Raw genomic sequence first — 23266 nt, forward strand, 5'->3', positions numbered from 1 at the left:
ATAAAAAGCTAAAGCATATTATGTATTTTAATACAATTATGTTATAATAATATTTGTTTAGGCGTGTTAGTTATAAGGTTTTTTGTAATCAGTTGTCAAATAAGTTACATAAACAGGCAAATGTTTTACATTAACAATCAAATGATCAATTAATCGTAAAATACATCTGCAAGATTTTGAGAATGTTAGAAAGAAAGAAAGAAAGAACATAAACAAAAAAATCTTTTTATTTTTCAGTTAATTTTCAGTGTTCACTATATTTGTCATTTATAAGTAATAATTTATAAATGTATGGTTTTTTTGTGATGGTCAGTAAGCAAAATCAATCAATTATATCAATAAAACATACCGTGCATCATAAGTGTTGGCTTTTTTTTTTGCTAAAATAATCATCATTTTGTTTAATAATGGTAATTTATTTACAGTTCACTGTGTTTTATTACAATTACAATTAGCCATTAATAATGTTAGTGCTGAACACAACTATACAGAAATTTGGGGAACACTTAATTATAGGGACCAGTTCTCACTATTAACTAATCACTTATTACCATGCCTATTATTAACATATTTGAAGATTTTTAATATTATACATATTCTGCATGACCATATTCTCCATCCCTAATCCTACCCAATACCTAAACTTAACAACTAATTTACTAACTATTTATATGCAGCAAATTAGGAGTTTATTGAGGCAAAAGTCATAGTTAATGGTTTGTTAATGTCAAGAATTGGAGCTTAAAAACAAAGTGACCAAAATGTGTTTAAAAGTAAATGATGCATGAAAACTGATCAGTTAAAACCCCTAGATAAGTTAAACACAAAAACATCACAGACAGAAGCCGTTCATGCTGTTTTAATATCTTTAATAGTGCATTCTGACCACGATTAATCTGTACAGAAATAACATTAATAATAAAAAAAAGATAAAGAACTTTCTCCTTTTCTGTAACTTAGGGTGTAACATTTACAATAAAATAAGATACACGATATGAGTGATATAAATACAGAGAGGTTTAAATTAACTGTCATTGTCATGCGTTATTCTTGGTTTGGCAGCATATATTTAATTTACAAACATTTATGATACACTGCCATGGACAGGCACATAAGTAGTAATACATCAAGACATCAAACCCAGAACTGACAATCATAAAGCACCTCAATAAGAGTACTGGACTCCTACTCTGATGATGTGACCGCAGACCTGGCTGTAGTTAAGTGTAAATGTAAGCCTTGTTACAATTTTAGACTTTTACTTCATTTCTGGTTAACACTGACAAACAAACAGCTATCACTTCCCCTCATACATTCTCTACCATCCTCTAACAAAATTGCTGCCTTGGTAGCCTCTATAATCAAACCTGAACATCCAACCCAAAATAAAAAGCTTTTCCTATCCTTTCGGTATTTGCCCAGGGCTCAAGATGTTAATGGCCGAGACCTTGGAGCACAAATGAATTTTATTGGGTTGCAGCACCGATCTCGGCCAATCACTGGCCTCAGGGTGAGTAAAATGTTTTATGTTCTTCTTTGGAGTCCTGTGTTGAATCCTGGGATTACTTTGCTATGTATAATTGGTCCACATTGTATTGGTCTCAGCTTTGGTTTTGGTGCTGTTGGAACCCTCTGTACTGTTTAAGTGTTTACATGCACTAGTCTTTCCTCAATCACACATTTCCTGTCTTTCTTTCAAAGGTGTGCCAGCCACCACCTTCCGTCTTGTATAGACAAACATGTCTGGCCATCCATTCATCCATCAGTCCATTCACTTAAATATAATGAAAGCACTGTACATAGCTTGGCAGACATTTGCGTAACTATGTAGCAGTGACGCACACAGAAACACTATATTGCAGCGGGTGCCAGTGCATGGAATATGTCTCATTTGTCAATAACACACACACACACACATCAGACACACTATACATAGGCTCACTTTTAGTCATTCAGAAATACACATACATACTTGCTTCTCAGAAGCAAAACACCTCCCGTTTCATGTAGTCACCCTATGACATGATCAGTAACAAGGTCAAATGTTGTGACGTCAGTGATGATGATGTCACAGCAGCAAGAACACCCATTTCCAGTCTTTCAGACTTGTCATTTGATGGCCATCAAAATGGCAAGCTCTTTGACTTATGCAGCTTGTTGATTTCAGTGGGTCCATCCATATCACATAAGGGCTCAGATCATCGTATGTTAAGGGAGTTTAAAATCATCATCATCTTCATCTCTAACATCAGAGTTTGTTGAGAGGTGAAATGAAACATCAACTGTGTGTGTTTATTTGTCCAGGCAGGTAAAGGAGTCTCGTATCCGCACCACTTCTGCAGCACACAGGTGACCATACAGCTTATTGTACCATTCAGGGCAACGCCCCCTTAAAATAAAAGAGAAAAAATAAATGAGCATGTGACATTTATATGTCATTGTATTTAATTAAGATATCTAAATGAAATATTTACTTTAAAAATAAATAAAAAAAACATTTCTTAGTTATAAAAATTACATGAATTATATTTATTGTATAATTAAATTATAATATTTATTTAAAAATTGTAACTGAATATTTAAATATTAATTATATATATATATATATATAATTTTAATAAGTAATTATTTTTATTTTTAAAGTAAATAAATAAATACAAATACAAATATGCATATTTTATTAGTAATTATAATAATTATAGTAAAAATAATTATGTAATTATTAATTCTACTTCGCCCTATTAATTTATGAAATTAAATTCAAGCCTCAAATAAACATTTAAATATCGAATACCTGCAGTCTATTCTGGAAATGTGCGTGAGGCGGCTCTTGTTGGGTCCGCAGGGTTCGATGTGATAGTGAGAGGTCAGAACATTAGCACGAACACCCAGAACCGCTGCACTCTCGTGATCCACTGACACACACACCAAAGCACACACTCCCTTGGGCAAGTCTGTCACCCACGACCTGAAACACAACACAAAATCATTCATAGGATTTTACACCTAAAATAAATCTTCCACTTTGAATTTAAAGTACAACTGTAGAATTAAAAAAAAAAAAATTAAAATAGACTTTAAAACTTTAAGTAGACAGTGTTTGTAATCACCTGAGCACCACATGGTCTCTTGGCGGATGGGGCGGCATAGAGTTCTTGACATACTGATAGACTTCCATGTTATGTTCCAGTGTCTCCACGATTCTGCACTCTAACAGATCCTCATCCCAGCGTTCCTGCTCCCGTAGAATCCGCTGCAGTATGTCCTCAGCTGATGCAGGCATGTCCACGCATACTTTCCACTGCCGCAGAGATGACCCATCCTGAACCTATAATGAAAGAACACGACGCTATGGTCATTAACAGTTCCAGCTAATCTTGCTACTTTTGTTCATGTGACATGATATAACTTCATGGTAGGGGTTTCCAGTACTATTCCTGGAGAGTTTAGCTCCAACCTGCCTCAACACATTTAACTGGAAGTTTCTAAGTAATCCTAAAGACCTTAATTAATTTTCAAATGTGTTAATTTAATTATAATTATAAAATATAATTAGTTATAATTTGAGCTAAATTCTGTTGGATAGTGGTTCTCCAAGAGCAGGACTGGACAGCCCTATTTTATGGGCCCATGAAACATTTTCTAAGGACGAGAACTGGGCTGAGTGAACACAAGTGTTTTTTGGTCAATGTGAAGTGCTAGAACAACCGACGAAATGATCTCATCGTGGGCTCTAGGCCAAAACAGAGCTGGGAAAAATACTTTCACACAAAAAAAAGAAGAAGTGATGTAAGGAAAAAAGACAACTTTTCCATTAGGCACAAGCAAGAAAATGAGCAAAGGAAGGAAGAGAGCATGGACATGAAATGGAAATATGAGAGACAGTGTCCAAGTGACTCGAGTAGGGTGTGTATTTATACAGTTTCCTTACCTTTTTATATGCAAGCTCAGCGTTTTCAGGAGTTGAGCAGCTGTCGTAACCCTTGAATTTGTCCTTGGCTTCTTTAAGAAGGGCATCAGTACTGTCTTTGAGGAGACTTTGGTAACTAAAAGAACCGCAGTCTTCCACCAACACCTCCATCCGCATGGGACTCAATCCCTGCTCCACGTAAGAGTTCCTACAGCGTGACATTTCCTCTGGAATCTGAAACAAAAAGATACAAACACTTTTTTATGCTGGTCCAGGCTGATTTGGTGCTAGCCAGGCTGGTAGGGCAGCATAACCATAATGTTAAAGGGTTAGTTCACCCAAGAATGAAAATTATGTCATTGATTACTCAACCTCATGGCATTCCAAACCTATAAGACCTTCATTCATCTTCAGAACACAAATTAAGATATTTTAGATGAAATCCAAGAGCTTTCTGACTCCTCAAAGCCAGCTATGCAACTACTACATTTAAGGCCCAGAAAGGTATTAACGACCAGAATACCTTTTTGTTTCGCAAAGAAAACAAAACTAACTACTTTATTCAACAATTTCTTCTCTTATGTCAGTATTCGAACCCGGATTTGCAGAAAAATGCGCACACATTCATCGTGGTACTGTTATGAATGTGTATCGAAGACTGACACAAGAGAAATTGAATCGGGTCATTATTTTTTGTTTTCTTTGCGCACAAAAAATATTCTCGTAGCTTCATAAAATTAAAGCTTAACCACTGATGTCACATGGACTGTTTAAACAATGTTCTTTCTACCTTTCCAGGCCTTGAACGTAGAAAGTTACATTGCTGTCAAAAAGGTCAGAAAGCACAAAAATATATTAATTTGTGTTGTGAAGATGAGCCATGGTCTTACATGTTTGAAACGACATGAGGGTGATGAATCAACAGTGTTTGGAATAACGGTGTTTAAAAGAATGGCGTTAGGTAACGACGTTATTTTTTCAGTAACGGGGTAATATAACTATTTACTTTTCCCGTCGTTACAATGCCGTTAACGTTACTGAACGTTAAATGCGGCGCGTTACTATGCATTGATTTAATATGCAATCCGAACGCACCCCTGGCTCACACAGCGAGTGAGCAGGTGGGTTAATAACGAGATAAGCGATTATGATTGGCTAAGGCAGAGTCATGTGTTTCATGGTAGCCAATCAGAGCCAGTGTTTTTACACACACGCGCTAGCGGCGCCAAACACACACAGTCACACACACGCAACAGCTACACAGAGATTCGCAGCAGCAGGAGAAATGGCGAGTCACGAGCAATCCGATGAAAAGTTGGCATTTTCAAGGTGGAGATATAAGCACTACTTCAAATTCATGTTAGTCAAAGGCAAGAACGTGCATGGAATGTGTACATGTAATGTGATACACACGCATCTACAAAGCTAGTGGCCAAAAACACTTTTCTTACAAAGAGTGCAGGATAAAACTCTTGCTGTCTGTTGATGTGCAATAAATCTCGAAAGATATGTACGAACACCTGTCTGTTCTACTTATTTCAACTGACGTGTGAAAACTGCTAAAAAAAAAAAAATTCTTTGACATATAGCAACTTGGTAACCTGGTAACGAGTTACTTTTATTAAAGAGTAATTCAGTTACTAACTCAGTTACTTTTTGGAACAAGTAGTGAGTAACTATAACTAATTACTTTTTTAAAGTAACGTTCCCAACACTGTGAATCAATGACGTAATTTTCATTTTTGGGTGAACTATCCCTTTTAACCTGCAAATCTAAGGGTATGTTTACATGATAACAGCGTACTAAAAAAAAAGAAATGGTTTTCCTTAGTGTTTTTGAAGATTGAAGTACGCACATACCGGCCAAACATAATGTGCATGTGCATGAGATCAGTGTTTTCACAAATTCATGTTTATGTAGTTTACATGCAGACATAATCTTGTATTTTGAAACCTGTTTGCATTTTCAGGCCTTCGAAACGCCAAATGCATAAAAAAGTTTTCCATTTTTAGCTGAAAACGGTGTCGTGTACAGCAAACAGCATACCATCATCCCATTTAGGGTCCAGCTTACAAAAGACAAGATACACAAGCTAGTCTTTTCAGCAGGGACGCATTAGAGAACAAAATTAATTAAAAGCCAAACTCATCACTAGTTCATAACATGAAAATTAACATTAGCATTAGCTTCCCCAAGGGGAGCGACCAACAAAATTAAAATTGTAAGCTCAGTATTACATTATTCAAATGACAAGTCATGATTATATTGTTGTAGTATCCTAGTGTAAGTCTCAAAATCAAAAAAATAAATGGTTACTTTAAACTAATTCTTTTAAATCAGAACATTGCATGTTAAAACTGCTTTTGGTGTGAGTAAAATGAATATTAAGGGAAGAGAAGTGACAAGAGTGATTCATTCCTCACTGGAAGTGGCTCATCCTGTTTGTGTGTGTCTTGTCCAGCGTTCTGCCCTTATCCACTGTGATTGCTCTTGTGCGTGTCCTGTCCTGCTCGCTGTCCCTTTCCTGCCTGACTGACGATGTTTATCATGTCACAGTGCTTGTCCCTTTCCAGCGTTTGTTGAGATAAACTTATCTTCATTCTGCAAAAAGCATTAGTCTGATGGATAGAGCGCGACCAGACCTTCTGCATTAGATTTAGGGGCGGAAGACCTTTAATACAAGATGCTATCATTCCGTTTCTCATTTTGAATTATATGCTCTTTATAAATAGCCCATTAAGAAGAAAATAACTTTGGGTAACAATGGCTCCACATAATCAACTCAATCTAATCCTGGAGTTTATTATGATTTGCTCAGGGAAAGCAGTGGCATATGGTATAACAATAAGCGCAAGTGTGTTGGTGAACATTACAAAACAATGATGCTTTGTGGACGATGCGCAATTGAATTTATGATGTTGTTCAACTTCAGCTGACTTTCATTATTTTACACTTATCCAGTTAAGAGCTTCCTTCCTGACTTCTGAATAGGTACTAAAAGTGAAAGTGAGTGTCTATGAATGTGTAAATCGTTCAATTGTTTGTTCATGATAAACTTGCTGTTAATATGTGATACATTTGTGGCCAGAGGTTAACTATATATTCACTTAAAGGGTTAGTTCACCCAGATAGCAAATTTATGTAATTAATAACTTACCCTCATGTTGTTTCAAACCCGTAAGACCTCCGTTTATCTTTGGAACACAGTTTAAGATATTTTAGATTTAGTCCGATAGCTCTCAGTCCCTCCATTGAAGCTGTGTGTACGGTATACTGTCCATGTCCAGAAAGGTAAGAAAAACATCATCAAAGTAGTCCATGTGACATCAGAGGGTCAGTTAGAATTTTTTGAAGCATCGAAAATACATTTTGGTCCAAAAATAGCAAAAACAACGACTTTATTCAGCATTGTCTTCTCTTCCGTGTCTGTTGTGAGAGAGAGTTCAAATCAAAGCAGTCTGGATATCCGGTTCGCGAACGAATCATTCAGTTCACCAAATCTTTTAATTCTTTTAATTAAAAAAATATTTTAATTAAAAAAATATTTTAATTAAAAAAAAAAAAAAAAACTACCTATGCGTTCTATACTAGACTAACTGAGACTTGTCATGGCACTTGTATACTGTTGTTGTTCTCTTGTTGACCTGACTGCTTCTATTGTTCTCATTTGTAAGTCGCTTTGGATAAAAGCGTCTGCTAAATGATTAAATGTAAATGTAAATGTAAATGTAATGTTATGAGCGCGGGTAAACCGAAGGCTTGAATCAAGGGCAATCATCGCAAATGAAGCCATTATACGTCGAGAACAGGTGAACCGTTTTCTTCAACCGGTTTATTGAATCGAACTGTCCAAAAGAACTACTGGTGATCTGAAAACCGATGCAACCGGTTCTTCACTCGTGAACGAGTCAGTCTATTGTTCGCTATCTGGCTCGGCTCAGTGTTCATCTTCAGTTCTCTCTTCACAGCAGTTCAGTCAGTGTACTGTTTGAGTACATGAATTACTCCGGGATATTGGTTTGTTTGAACTCAGAGGGAGTGTCAGCCACATTAAAAAAAAGTTAACAGCTTAAGTCATTTGTGGATTAATGTGTATTAGAGATGTGAACCGTTTAAAATGATTCAGTTCGATTTGGTGAACTGAATGATTCGTTTCGCGAACCGGATATCCAGCTGCTTTGTTTTGAACTCTCTCTCACAACAGACACGGAAGAGAAGACAATGCTGAATAAAGTCGTCGTTTTTTTTGCTATTTTTGGACCAAAATGTATTTTTCGATGCTTCAAAAAATTCTAACCGACCCTCTGATGTCACATGGACTACTTTGATGATGTTTTTCTTACCTTTCTGGACATGGACAGTATACCGTACACACAGCTTCAATGGAGGGACTGAGAGCTCTCGGACTAAATCTAAAATATCTTAAACTGTGTTCCAAAGATAAACGGAGGTCTTACGGGTTTGAAACAACATCAGGGTAAGTTATTAATTACATAAATTTGCTATCTGGGTGAACTAACCCTTTAAGGTTTTCTACAAATCACTGCATGTAAAAAAAAGAAGCAGCATATTAAGCACATTATTGTGTTGGTGGTGGTGGTGTTTAAATAAATAATAATATATCTTATAGGAGATCCTAAGATATCTCTTACCTGCCATTTGTTCTGAATATTACTGATATATATATAAAAGCCTAGCTGTATCAATAGAAAACAAAACCGCTATCTGTAATCATGGCTGTTAATTCTGGTTATGTTTTGGTAAGTTTATGCGTGATTGTATGGTAATTAGGAGGGATTGGTTATTGGCAACAACCTCATTAATCTTTAAATAGATTTAGCGGAGGTTCTTGGTAGCTGTTTTTGCAACATGTGCTGTAGCGTGAGTGTCTGCACATGTTAAATGAGCGTGCATTTGTCATTGTACCTGAGCAGCATCTGACAGAGAGACACATCTGGTGTTGAGTGATAAGACCACTAGTTTGAACACCGTTTTGATAACGCTCATGTTCGTGAGAGATGGATGAGAGATTTTGTTTTTGCTTTTTGCTTAAAACAGAAGGGAATTGTTTGTGTTTATGTTGGACAGAATGTACCGAATTATAAAGTCATGCTCACCAGGAAGAGTTTTCTGCACTCCTGTATCATATGGGCTAAGCCGTGTGTGGCTGCCAGGTTCTCATTCAAGTCCCTTTGGTCTGGTTTTCCCAAAGTGTTCTTTCTGTTCATGACCCTGTGATAAGAAAAACACACGTAAAGGGATAAACGGATAAAGTAAAAAAAAAAAAAATATTAATAATTCTAAAAATTACTCAAATTTAATGCTACATTTTCAAGTGCAGCAAACATTCAAAGCCTTACATAAGTCTACTCTCTTTTTCTAGAAAAAAAATCTATTCTTTACTAGCTTCCTGTTTTTATGGGGTGGTTATTCAAGCAGGATAGAGTATAATTACATGGTTTAAGGGTTTGAAGTAGCCGCATGCCAAATATGAAGGCACCTCAAGCACTTTGCATTTAAAAAGGTGAGCTGATCAATGTGAAGTGGGTTAACAGACTGCACACACACACACACCTTGGTGAGGAGCTCTCTCTCCGCAGTGTGTTTAGGTGGAAGAGAGAGGGGGCCAAACACACGGCCAAGTTAGTGCAGGTCATCTGGTTCTCACTCACGCTGGCCGTTACATCACTCAGGAAGCACAGCAAAGTCTGGAGGGCTTCGCGGTTCTCGTCTGGTAACAGCAATACGGCAGCCCTCACCGCTTGCAGACGCTGTTCTTTGGGAACATCTGAATCCGACAGAGGTGTTTCATTAGTTTACTCCGAATACAGTGTTTACAGATGGTACAGATATATGGTGCAGTGATGATACAATGGTAATTTGGCTCTAAATGGTTGCCATATTCTGCACTTTAAGCAAAGAATACAATGAAACAAAAAAAGAAAAAAATCACTGTAAAGCATGTCTGAAAACTAATGGTGTATATATATATATATATATATATATATATAGTATTATTTTACTTTATAATATTTTTTAATTAAAAATGTATTGTATATGCATTTTTATGTATTTATTATTATTATTATTACTAATATTTTAATATTTAGATCTTTTTTATAATTATTAATTAATCTAAAAATATAAGTTACAATCAGTACACCCACAACACTGTTCTTTTTCATTATGTCATTCAGAGAAGGAAGGAAGGGAGTTAGTCCAGATAAGGGAGGGGTGTTTAAAATTCAGAAATCAATAATATAAACCAAGTGGACCGAAATAATTTTTATTTTCAGCATATCTGCAATGTATTGCAATGTGCCACTGAAGAAAAGCAGCTTTTGAACAGCAAAGGATAGATTAATGTGAACTAAAATGCCATGAATGGAATTGTAAGCAAGTGTTCATTAGATGATTTCTGTTAAATCTCGGCCTTGGGAATGAAAGACCCTGTGTGAACACAAAACAGGCACACACAAACCCTTGCTTTTCTGTGTGGGATGCGGAGACCTCACTTGTGGTTGGGTTCAACTATAGTCTTTGAGAAAACACATTTGTGCTGGTTGTTTACTGCGTAATTTTGTTGTGGTAACAGACCGCTTTAATCAAACTATTTTGCTGAAAGACTGGAGTTATTGTGGAGTAAATGTGAAGTACAAGTCATCTTGTCTCTAAAAATCTATTCTGGTCTGTTCAAGCAAGAACAATACCATAACCTTACAGTATCAATATAATACCATGTTCTGTTCATTACAAATGGAAGAATTGTTGTACATTTTTGACACATGGCCAACAGAGATCTTAAATCTTTATTCTATTATATATTAGCCTATATTATATTATATTATATTCTATGTCATATTTCTGTAAAACATTGAATGATTAAATATAACTGATACATTTATACTGAAATTAATGCAGCTTCAAACCAATAAAATTTCATAAGCATGTACCTTGGCAACTTTTACACACTAGTTTATGAACAGTTTACCAAAGTGATGTACGTGTTTGGAGTTGCTTAAGATTCTGATATTTGAGGTGAGCACACACACATATTAGTGTGTGTGTGTGTGTGCTGTGAAATAGCTGTGGTAAGTACACACTAAGCTGCTTGTGAGTTACACTTGGTGCGGGCATTTGCTAAAACGTCATTTGACAGCTATTTCCTGAACTTGTTTATATTTCTTTTCGGAACAATTCACCCATCCAAGAACAAGCATCTACAGTATAGTACAGTCTTTGTGTAGTTGTGAGCTGCCCTCTGGATATGAAATGCCTTGCTTTTTTAATGTGTGTGTGTTCTTGTTTCAAAAGCCAAGATTTTGTTCAGGAATATGTCAGTGCAAGCGTGTGGTCTTCTACAAAACACCTAAAAGGTCAATTCTATGCGTAGTCTTACATTGATATATCTGTAGAAAGGTATCAGAAAGTTTGCTGGTAAGCAGAGGCTCTGGAAGGTCTCGGAAATACTGCTTTAGCATGTCGGCCACATCATAAGCTGATTGGCCCTCGTAGTTGACTCCGCCCCCACCCGCACCACATGACTCGTTCATTTGGCGAAGTGCTTGGATACGTGACTTCACCCCTGATTTCCTAAATAGCCCAACCTGTAGAGAAAGATGGTTAGACATTTAATATAAATAGTAAAAACACTGCCTGAATATGTTTTGAAGTTGCAGCTCAGTTGAAAATGTCTTTAATTACAGGTTTTTAAAATGATTTATGATGTTTTGACAATTCATTTGTATTCCCTCTCTTTCTTTTCCAAACTGAAAGCTAAATAGATGGATTACCGGTGTGACCACAAGTTTTCCAAACACAGGAAAGGTATCTCTAAGAAAACTCCCTACTGCTTCTTACATAACCCAGTTAGAAAGACTGGACAATCTAAAAGTGTAACTATTATGTAAATTGCATAGCAGTTTTTTTTTTGCATCTGACATCAGAGAGAGAGATCTCTCTATAGTCCATAGATCATTTGCTTTCTCTTACTTTCTATTAAACACCCTTGGAATGGAATGTCATCGATGTGGCTAACTTTGGTAATATGTAACTAGTAGATATATGGAACCAGAACATTCAGACCTTCTGAGGTTATTGTGCTACATGCAAAGAGACTGAGTTTTGAACTCAAGTATGTGGTGATAAAACAACAGATGTCTTGTGCTTAAGTATGGCCCTGTTGCATGTAGCAACATAACAGGGACCATGCAAATAAACAGCTGTTCAAATAGGGATCATTTAACTAGGTTATGATCTTGACCATTTTTTTCTTTTTTTTCTCTTAAAAACAACTTTCTTTTGACTAACAAAATCAGATTTTGGTTTTTCTATATGAGACTGAATATACCACTGAACAAACCAATGTAAAGTATGCTATGGCGTGTTTGTGCATTTTTCTTTAAGCTTTGATGTACACGTTTGGACGTGCATGCTCGCATATGTGCACATTTGTCATCTCTCACCTGGTCGAGGCATTGGCTCCGTAGGTAACGCATGGCTTGCTGAATACTCTGAGGCAGGGGTTGTCCGCTCCTTTGAACTATCACCTGCAGTGGAACGCCAAACACACTACTGTACTTATAGTCTCGAACCTTGATCCTCTTCATAAACTTAGGAACAGCCCTGTAAAGCACACAAAATGTATCAATAAATACAAAGGGACATTACAAACAACAAAGTGTTAAAAAAGTAGCTACTTTTGCTACTTTTCTTTCTTTACTCTGCAACATTCCATATTACTAATTTAATGTCAAATCATACAGAGCAAACAGTCCATACATAACTTTGTTTAGAGGCACACATTGCTACATGTGAGCAGCATTTGTCAACAGGATGCTGGTTTTTAAGTGTATGAGTGTGTAATTATGTAGGATATTTCATGGGAAAACTTCTAGAAGCTGAGGGGCCACTAAAAGCTATTTCCACCTTTATAGCCAAAAGGATAAACATCAAGACAACAGACAATGGCTTTGAGCAGGAGAAATAACGGAACGGACACATGTGCAGACATCTGTGTGGCAGGGTGTTTGTCTTCCCGACTATGGTCTGTGTGTCTATGCATGTGTGGACATCTCTTAGGTGCCAAATACTCGGCTTGTCACTATCATGATATATGGTGGTTTCACACATTAAAACCTCTCATATATATGTGCCGATGTGCAGGTGTGTGTGCATGTGTGTGTGTGTGTGAGTGAACACTAATAACAGGAACAGGGAATTTACTGGACTTAAAAGCCACAGCTTTGTGATGGAGGGGGTCTGACATAACCAAGTGGAGAGGTGGGAAGATGGGAAAAGGGTAAAACAGTAAAGAAAGAATGTAAACTTAATTTTGTGTGTTTTCATATTGGTTTGAACCCTCACCAGCTGAAGCCATGCTTGTTGGTGGGTGTGTATCTCTCCAGTAGAGCTGTAAGCTTGAGCAGGCTGTATTTCTGAAGGAGGTTCATCTGCAAAACTGACTGACATCCAACTTGTAGTACTGTTGACAACAGACTTGGCCTGTGGGAGCTCTGGAAACTTGGCCAGCGCAGTTTCTGAGGTCTGCAACATAAACGTTCACATAAATGTTACACCTAACCTAGCTCAAACAATCACAAAATGTTCAAAACATAGACACAGACTAATATAAATTATTGTTTATAAACTGAACCACACATAATTTATTATGGTAACACTACACACACACACACACACACACATAAGTACACAGTCCAGACTTGAAATAATAAGTACTTTGACTTGCACATATTGAGTATACATACATAAACACAAGCTAAGGATCAGCTGTAGATTACAGGGATTAATCAAGGCCTCTATCACCAGGTGGGGGCTGTTAGAATTCCTGTGGTTCATTCCACTGGGATTCCGTATCCTTCAAGTATCCCTTGTTATGTAAAGTGAGCCATTCTGACATGCTCTCTCAATTCCTTCTCAACCTCACTGTCCCATAATTCAGCGCACTTTTTTGGGATGATAGTTTTCCATTAAGTTTTGCCCAAGCTCTAAATTACTAAAGGAATGGTTTTGGTAGAACTTCCAGTAAAAAATAATAAATATATATTTGTCTCAGAGACTACTTAGTGTGTGTGTGTGTGTGTGTGTGTGTGCGCGCACATGCGTGTGTGTGTGTGTGTGTGTGTGTGTGTGTGAGTGAGTTTCACCTGTTGGCTCGTGTAAGTGATGCTCCCACACCAGAGTCGCATCTTTCACGTGAGGAGAGTGTCTCATCCCTTTCTGCTAACGGGTTTCCAGTGCTGTCCTGGTCACTGCCATTCTCTGGCTCTTCTAAGTGGTTATGCAGTGGGGAAGATGGACAAGGAGATGCAGAATCAAGGGCTGAATCTGAATCCCCTTCCTCTTCATACTCTTCTTCTTCCCCAGTTGCTGTTTCTGACCAGGCACTGACTCGCTCCAAAACATCCTCAAGTTTTGACTCCTCTTCTCCTTCTGCTTCATCCTCATCATCTCCTACTTCTGAGAAAGGAACGTTATCATAGACACTCAATCGACTGTCTAATGAGGCAGCAGAGCCCCTCCGGGGTGGGCGCCGACTTATGTTGTCCCCACCACGAATGGATCTCCCGTCCGCAAGTGCTTTCGGAAAAGTGCCAGGCTTGTGGCCTTCAGGCAAATAAAAGAAGATCACACCTCCTTCCTCTTCTTGACTCTTTTCTTCCTCCATACGTCTGTTATCTGAACTCTGACGGTTGCGTCGATTGTTCACTGCAGTTGAGCTGGGCTCCACCCTCTTACTTTGGGTTTGGTGATTCTGCTTCCCTTCTTGGCCTTCTGAAGGTTGCAGCACAATGAAATTAAATGGGTCAAAGCCTTCCAGGTACATCCCACCTCTCTTGGTAGACCCTGCTGCTGTGCTGTGACTACGTGCTCTTGAGACTGGACTGGGCGTACTTACAGCACTCCCACTGCTGGCTTCGGATTGGCTACTCCCTGCACTCCCACTACTCGTCTGCGTTGAATATGTGATGCTTGGGTTTTGGTTTGCATTGCGATCCAGAGTTGCAATGTCCACACAGTTGAGACGTCGCAGTTTGTCTTCATCAAGACCCTCTTTCAGCACAGGCCCACTGATCTCCAGCCTACCTTGCCCAGCTACACCCCTTTTTTTACGCTTGGAGGCTGCATTGCTACTGGTGCGTAACCGCAAGCTTTCCATGCGCTTCAAGAAACTCTTTGCTCTTGAACGTGTGCTTTTTTCAGCACCACTGCTTATCAAGCTTGGTTTTACATCGAATGCAAAGGTGCTGCGTTCCAGCGGTGATGGAAGCCCATCAGACAGGGAGTCTTCATTGGCACCTGATGTTCCAGAGGAGCAAACACTAGCAACTGAGCTCGCCCTGGTCGTGGTGGCTGTGTTAGCATTGGAAATGGTTGTAGCAGGGCTGGATTGTACAGTGGTACTCAGGGATCCTCCTCGACCTCCACTACCAGCACTGTGCAGAGAGCCCACCTCTGGCTGCTCACTAAGATCTGTTAGGATGCTCTCTGCACTAGCATTAACTCCTTCCTTTAGAAGGGTTCCTCTGGCAAAACAATCATCTGGGGATAGGAAGGGAGTGAAGGAGCCAGTGTCTCCAGCTGGAGGGGAGAATACATCCAGGTCCAACTGGTCCAGGCGAGACCAACGCTTGCTGTCCCGCTGGAAAGTCCAACGGCCACTTATAGCACATGGCTCATCCTCATCAGAGTCTTCACTCTGAAAAAATATGGTTGAGAGTCAATACTTTTAATATCAAAGTAGCAAAGTACACTAATGACTCAAGTCTTGTTGTCACGTTTGAAAAAGTAAAGACAAATAATGCAAACCTGAATCTGCAACAAAGCATGTTGCTTAGTGTCAAATTTATCTGATTCATTCCCTCACTTCATGAATCTAGCATTGTGAGGAGAATCAGTTTGGGCTTGATAAAGTGTCATATGCATAAAACCAGGGACCACTATAGGAAAAAAGCTTTTAATTGTGGTTGGCTTAGCCATGTCACAGCACAGTCACATGTTCACCATTCCCCCTCTCCGCTTTACTCTGGTTAATCTATCTCCTCCCTGAGGGTGGTAAGTATGGAAAATTCCAGGCCAGCTCTCAGGGTTCACACCCCAGCCTGAGAGGGCAGGTCTGGTTCCATCCCCCATCAATGCAATCATCTTAAGCAAGCCTAAAAGAACCATGTCTCCTGTGATGGGAATCCTGGACAAAGGGGTTGGATGGGAGGTGAAAATATTTAAGAGATACTTATTCATGCTACAATGCCAGATCTCTATCACAAATTATAGCTGTAGACTTCTCAGCCTGATAAAATAGTTTTAAATAATTATTTAATTTCCTAAAGAAATTAGGGAGCTAATTAATTAATTCTAGAATATAGAACTTTTTCACAATTTTACACTCCTAGCTGAGTTAGTTGGTATCAGTTTAGCTGTAGAATGGACAAATCAGTAAAAGCAAAACTAGTCGACTGGTTAACAGGGGGTTGCGGGATCCAGAGGTGTCTCCTTCACGGTTCATAATAACGGACGCGGCGAAAGTCCGTAAAACGTGGGTTGTAATTTTATAGCCCCTGAGGGCAGGCCTTTGATCAGAAAGAACGAAGACCTGGTGTGCAATGTTTCTTCACTACCGACCACAAAATCCGCTATTAATTCAAAAAGACTGTTTTTTTTCACTTTAAAATGAGCTTTATGGACAGGAAGACAAGGCCATCTGAACAGATCAGTGCATTCCAGCGATGGTTTCTGCTTGTATGTCTGAAAAGGGCAGATCACTTCCTTGAGTCATCTCCTGACCTCTACCTTTGACTCCATCAACACAAGATGACACTAAAGGGTCATCAGTTTTCTTAACAGGACGCACACTTGACAAGGCTGCCATTGTTCAGACTTACACAAAAACTAAATGTATAGCCTGAATGCACTGTAAGTTGCTTTGGATAAAAGTGTTGCTAAATGTAAATGTAAAAAGAAGCTGCAGTCAGACATGACGGTTATCTTCTTAAACTCCCTGTTGTGATTACATAGTAGGATTGTTTGTTGTTGCATTCTCGTCCTGCATGTAGTTTGAGTCATTGCTTTGGGGGCAGTCTTAGACTATACACCCTCATTCTCAAACCACACTGATAGAGTGACCAACAACAGACCAGCAGAGTGTGCATTCTCTTCCTTTTATGGTATGTAGTGGGGGGGGGGGGGTGTATGGTGAGAAAAACATGACAAACAGGAGTAAAGAAAATCAGGATGGGAGCTAACGAAGCCCTTTATTTGCCCATTCTGCACTGCCCCTTGGCCTTGAAAATGATTAGAAAACAAGACCTTCCTTCTAATTAACCAACACAGAAGGTAAACATCAGTTACACACATGAAAGATATTTGACTGGACAAAAGAACACGAGGGTAGCAAGTGAAATGATTTAGCAAAATACATAGAAAGGGACAAGATGCTTACTCTTTTTCTTTGAGGGGTGATCTCTAATCTCATAAGAGCACACTTGTTTAGGGTGTTCAGTCTCCTGCAATAAACACACATACAGATAAATTAGTGAAACAGTGACAGTTGTTTTTTTAAGCAGATACTTTGAAAAGAACCATGGGGTCGCAAACAAAGGCTAAATCCAGTCATTAGCCTACAAACAGACTTTGCCACAGTCAAAACCTTGGACAGAGACAGAGGGGGGCAGAAAGGGGATAAGCAAGATATAGAGATACAGACTGAGATACATGGAGACAGAAAGAGATGAAAAGAGGATGAGAGAGGTGGGAGCCAAGCCCAATAATGAGCTGCAGAGGGATAAACTTCAGATTAAGGAGGAAGACAGACGGACAGGGAATAAAAAAGGAAGAAAAGAAAAAAAGGAGGTAGAAACCTTTAGATTAGAGTGGCGACAACAAAAGAGAAGGAAAGCTTATCCCAGAAGCCACCTGGTTGGTGTCATGTGACCCTGAGTTAGGGGGAATGTGTGTTTTTCTGCATCAGGGGGGTTTGGCACCAGAAAATGGCCTCCAGATGTCTGTAAGCTCCAGCTGGTTTCTGATGGATCCTTCTCTGAGTGAAGACACTGAGTCTTTCTCAGTTTCAGACTTTCTCTTTTTTCGTTTAATCTATTCTTAGGAAATCAGTCTGAATTGAACTGAACTGAACTCTGAATATGATCAAAATCAGCTAATTATAAAAGCCTGACAATGCAATGCATGTTTAAATCAGATTTTTTTTTCTTGAAATTGTCTCTTTTCTTTGATCTTAACATCAAATCATAATCAGATATATACATAACTGTAATATGGTATTAGTGGTTCTGCAGCTATACTTTAAGGATAAAATATTACAAAATATTACAAAATCTTTATTTGTAAATATGAGTGTCTCACCTGCACAAGGCTTCTATGGCATCTTGATCTAAGAAGTCATGATCTCGGGTAACTGAGGAAATCTCAATCGGGAACTGACCGTCTGAGAAAAGAGAGGACAGAACTGAATTGAAAAGAAATTTAATACAAACAGAGACCCAATAAACAGGTTGAAGTATATTTATGTGTGGAAGGGGGGCTGTTGGCAGCAAATGGAATGTGTGCCTGCCCTCTATCATGCACACACACAAACCTCCCCTCCTCTGGTGTTGAAAAGGTAGAGGAAGTTCGTTTTAGCCAGCCAAACAAACACAGCTGCAATACTCCAGTGCTCAAAAGTGGGAGGTGTGTGCGTAGGAAGGGGGTGTTGGAGTCACAATAGGTGGTCAGCAACCCGTAGAGCACCCAGACTGTCTTTATTATTGTCTTTAATATTGTTCAAATGATCATTATTTATATAATTTAATTTAATTTTTAATTTTTGGGGGGATTCACAACTTTTTTTTACAAATTTTAACTCTATTACATTTTCAAACTACTTCACAAGAAATGGTGTGTACGTGAGTCTGTCTCAGTAAGCAAGGGATAACATGATTATTTTATTGACTTCCTGAAGACCTTTACCTTACTGTACTGGCTCTCTCTTATCTATAGTGGGGCAATCATGAAAGGCTGGTCACACAACTCAGATTTCTGAAACTGATAACACACCCCTTTCACATGGCACACCGGCAGGAGTCAGTAGGTCAAAAGTGTGTAAGGTTGGACACCTGAGGTGTAGTGTTATCTGACATTTGATTTTGTGTGAGTTGTATATAACGTATTTAAAAAAGATAATCCTGCTTAAGATGCTGCTTGATAAATACGTATAATAATGTGATAATAAAATATGATAATAAAAGTTAGATAATGCATTTGGTAAGGCATTAATGGCCACTGAAACTCAATGCACTTCGGTCATGAACTGGTGATGTTGGGATGACAAGTGTCCTACCTTCATAAAGCTGAGCATACTGTGGAAAACCTGCAGCCCTCAGCCATGTACATGCCTCCTTCGCCTCAATTTCTGTAAAAAGAGAGAGAGAGAAAGAGAGAAAGATAAAAAATTATGACAGCTTTAAACAGAACCCCCCTAAAAAAAAAAAAAAAAAAAAAAAAATATGCAAAGCATTCATAACCAAATATTTGAGTGGAAACACTCAACTTTCTTATGTAGTTATGCATCCTGACTTTTAACTTGGCGCAACAGTGTAATATTTGAGACAGCAGTGCTAAGTGACTATACAACGCAGACAGAACTGTTGTTGGGGTGGTGGAGAGGTGCCACATCCCTGTCCATTATCTTTGAATGGCACTTTAGATGCCACATGCCAAATGGCAAACACCATTGAAGGCATCTTGACTCCTTCTAGAGGTCCACATGTTATTTCACACAGAACAGTGTCAGAATTAGGAGTTTAACTGAAGTTTTGCCTCTTAAGGTGATTATTTGACTAGCAACACTCACTCCGTGTAAATACTTGATTAAAAATATGAAACCAAGGTGAGGTATAAAATTACAAAAACAGAGTATTTTAAAAGCTCCTCAACAGTCCCAGAAAGTTAACATGCCAAGTGTTTTGTTTATTTGGACTATGTTATGGTGAATGGGCAGATAAGGATCTCAAAGACTGCTAAACTGAACTCAAGTAGGCATGACGCAGGAACTGCCGAGTTACTGAGATCACAATCAATCCTGATATCCATTGTGCCCTTAAGCGAAAGACTTAATCTTAGGTTGCTCCAGGGGGACTATCCTGTTGTTTAAAGCTGTTTTATTAAAAAGCATCTAAAGTCTTTTGGATTTGTGTTCAAGTGCTACAGAGACCCTGTTAGCGCCCTCTAAAGGTGTAACACAGCTGTTGCATATCTCTACTGGCACTGCTATGGTCTATCACAAGCAGAATCTACACAATTACAGCTAACAATAGGTTGCAATCAGCAGAGAGGGACCTCTCGCTTTTCTCAATGGCTAATTGCGCACATTCCCGACTCCTAAAATTCCAGTTATTCTAATTGCAATGATTGCGATGATGCCTTGCACAACTGAAAGACCACCTGTGATAGGTTCCCCATCACTTCAACAGAAAGAAAAGGAGCCCAGGGATTAGGAGGCGCCAGTTGAAAGAGACGTGAGAAAAAGACGTGTAAAAAGACTTTGCCCAGAGGAAAAGGATGCAGACTCTGTCTCTACTAGCTGAGATACGTGACTCCCCACTCGAAGAAATGTGAGAGTGACGGCACACATGACAACAACAAAGGCACGCGATAAGGGAGGTCCTCTACCAGTGGAAAGAGAAGAAAGCAGGAAAGGAACATGCTTTGACAGCAAGGACAGCAATGCAAAAATAACAGAAGCAATCTGACTCATCTGCACACATGCAACTGTATTTCAAATACATCTCAAGAATCCACATGCACATGATGGGATTCCTTTCAAGCGAATGACAGAATTTTGCCCGAAAGCACTTTTTAGGAGTTCATGAACTTTGAGGAATGTCCTACACTTAAAATAATGACACAGTTTTCTGAAATGGTCTGTAATGAGCGCTGTGGCTTCCTGTGTGAATGTGCATGTATAGATTGTATGTGTGTGTCTGCAGTGGCTAGACACCACTGAAGACCATCCAGCTGCAAGAATGTATGTATTTAAATGTAAATGATGGAGAGACACACAAACACACACAGGCTCCACGGCAGTGTCTCAGTGACTGGCTTTTCCTTTCATTGGCAGGGTGTCCCCCCTACCTGATTACAATGGGCTGCTATCACACAGGTGCCTGTCTGGCACCAATTGTAAGTAAGGCTTTCTAACCAGAGATGACATCTCAAAAATCATGCAGAGACGTCTGGGATTACTAGGGTCTTTTCTCACGAGAAGTGTCTAAGACAGCGTCTCCTAACCCTTTTCCGGGTGGCACCTCCAATACTACACATTTCCGAACTCTTCCTAATTAAGCACACCTGAATCAACTCATCAGCTCATTAACAGAGACTCCAGGACCTGAAAAGGATGGATCAGAAAAGGGAAACATCCAAAATGTGTGCTCTTGGGGTGTCTTCAAGACTGGGGTCTAAGAAATTTCAGAAAAAGTCTTCAAAAAAATATCTGATTTGAGACTTGGCCAAATTTATGAGAGGTAAGCTCACTAAGGATACATTCATCAAAGCGTTAGACTCAAACATGTTGTCTTTATGAAGATAGATAAACAAATTCGAGCAGTTGTTTCACACTCTCTAACAATGCTGGATGTCACGCAGATGAGCTCAGGCTGTTTTTCCGCCATCCCAGCATTCGTAGCAATACACACATCAATGCTTAAGGTCCGAATATGGGCAGCAAGCATAGAGTTTGTGTGCGCACGTCGCATCCTGTGTTCTCCCCACAAGTCTGTGCGGGTTCCCAAACCAGGCGGTGGCCACATTTCCCTTGCCTTCCCGAGGCTGATGGGAAGCCAATAAGAGTGGCTCATTCCACAGTTGCCATGGACACTTTGGAGGACACACCTCCTTTTGTTCAAGGCCAGATAATGGAGGCCTTCAGCGCCAACACAAACACAGAGAACGCCTTACATCCTGTAACACACACAGAATGTTGTATATTCGACCTCAGAGAGAATGTGAAATAGGTTAAACCTCCAAAGTAAACAGCCTTTGATTCTTTCTTGATTGTACGGTACAAGCATCTATATATAAAGGAAACTATAAATTTTAGTTACAAGTACATCAGATTGAGTAACTTAACTAACATTGTGTTGAAAGCCAGACTGACGTTAGTATGACGTCACAGAGTTGGATGTTCTTAGCACTTTTTCCTCTCAATATGACACATAGTATGTTCCGAAGCCAAAAGAAAAAGAATTTAAAAAAAATATCCCAAAAGGCCTACTCATGTCATTATTTCATAATTGTGAATTATTACGCAACATCATGGTTCACCTAAATTAATTTAGCAACAGTTTATAATGGTGTGTGTGTGTGTGTGTGTGTGTGTGTATATATATATATATATATATATATATATATATATATATATATATTTTTTTTTTTTTTACAAAGCTTTAACAAGATTTGGGCTGTGCCAAGTATATATTGGATGTTTTTTTTTTTTTCAAAACCCACATTCTTTCATCATATAGTTTTGATTTACTGTTTTAAAACAGTGCAAACAAAAGGGAACCAACAGTCATCACAGCCTCCTCCCATCTCGCTTCCTCTTTCTATCAGCCTTAATCTACAATCCATCTGCTTCATATCTTGGTGCCAGCCTTCTAGTGGATGCATGACCTGCAACCTTCTCAAAGGTGACCTGAGTCGAGCACACAGGATGTCTGGGCAGCATCCGTCACAGAAACATGTGCCTTTGGGTGTTTTCTCCTTTTATCAAAACGTTCAGCATGCACTCCACCTAATGCTTCCGTTGTATTGTGATCAAATGAATGAAATTTTGATTTATGTTGATAAAAAAAGAGACAGACAAGACAAAGAGGCAGACTACAGCCTCCTAACCCAGAGACAGATTGACAGACATACTCTCTTGGAAAAATGTCCCATTTTAACCTGGTCAAAGTTGAATTCCTGTTAGCTGAACTTTTTTTGCCTCTTCTAAAATTACCCTCCTCCTCCCTCTCTTCTCTCTCCTCCTCTTCCTCTTTTTCCTGTCGCAGGAAGTTCTCACAATCGCTGACTGATGGTTCCTTAGCATGCGAGGAGGTGGAACCTATGTGTATGAATGGATGTGTGTGCATAAGCAAGTTTATGTAGACAGATCTCTCTGCTATGGAGGCAGATCCAACACTCTAAAAAATAAAGCTTCCAAAAGGGGGCTTTCTCAACAATGCCATAGAAGAACCATCTTAGGTTTCCCAAAGAATGATCCCAAAAGAGTGACTCCCAAAGAGTGATCAATTTTCAAAAGACCCATTTAAAAGCAGCTTGATAAACTGTAATGATTTGAA

At 38.9% G+C, this 23266-nt stretch overlaps 1 protein-coding gene across 2 annotated transcripts in view; it reads right to left on the reverse strand.

Moving 5' to 3' along the window:
* Positions 1-852: 852 nt before the first annotated feature.
* The window catches only part of LOC132143509 (rho GTPase-activating protein 7-like), a 115359-nt gene continuing 92945 nt past the window's right edge, over positions 853-23266 (reverse strand). For both annotated transcript variants that reach the window (XM_059553777.1, XM_059553776.1), the window contains 13 exons: positions 19264-19335; positions 18291-18372; positions 17371-17434; positions 14078-15630; positions 13278-13457; positions 12377-12536; positions 11311-11518; positions 9486-9699; positions 9029-9143; positions 3932-4144; positions 3111-3328; positions 2795-2968; positions 853-2389 (listed from right to left, as the gene is read on the reverse strand). In XM_059553777.1, coding sequence (XP_059409760.1) covers positions 2293-2389; positions 2795-2968; positions 3111-3328; positions 3932-4144; positions 9029-9143; positions 9486-9699; positions 11311-11518; positions 12377-12536; positions 13278-13457; positions 14078-15630; positions 17371-17434; positions 18291-18372; positions 19264-19335 — 3350 coding nt within the window. In that variant the 3' untranslated portion in view covers positions 853-2292. The remainder of the gene's footprint in view (positions 2390-2794; positions 2969-3110; positions 3329-3931; positions 4145-9028; positions 9144-9485; positions 9700-11310; positions 11519-12376; positions 12537-13277; positions 13458-14077; positions 15631-17370; positions 17435-18290; positions 18373-19263; positions 19336-23266) is intronic.

Source organism: Carassius carassius, chromosome 7 (genome assembly GCF_963082965.1).
Source record: "Carassius carassius chromosome 7, fCarCar2.1, whole genome shotgun sequence".
Taxonomy (NCBI): Eukaryota; Metazoa; Chordata; class Actinopteri; order Cypriniformes; family Cyprinidae; genus Carassius; species Carassius carassius.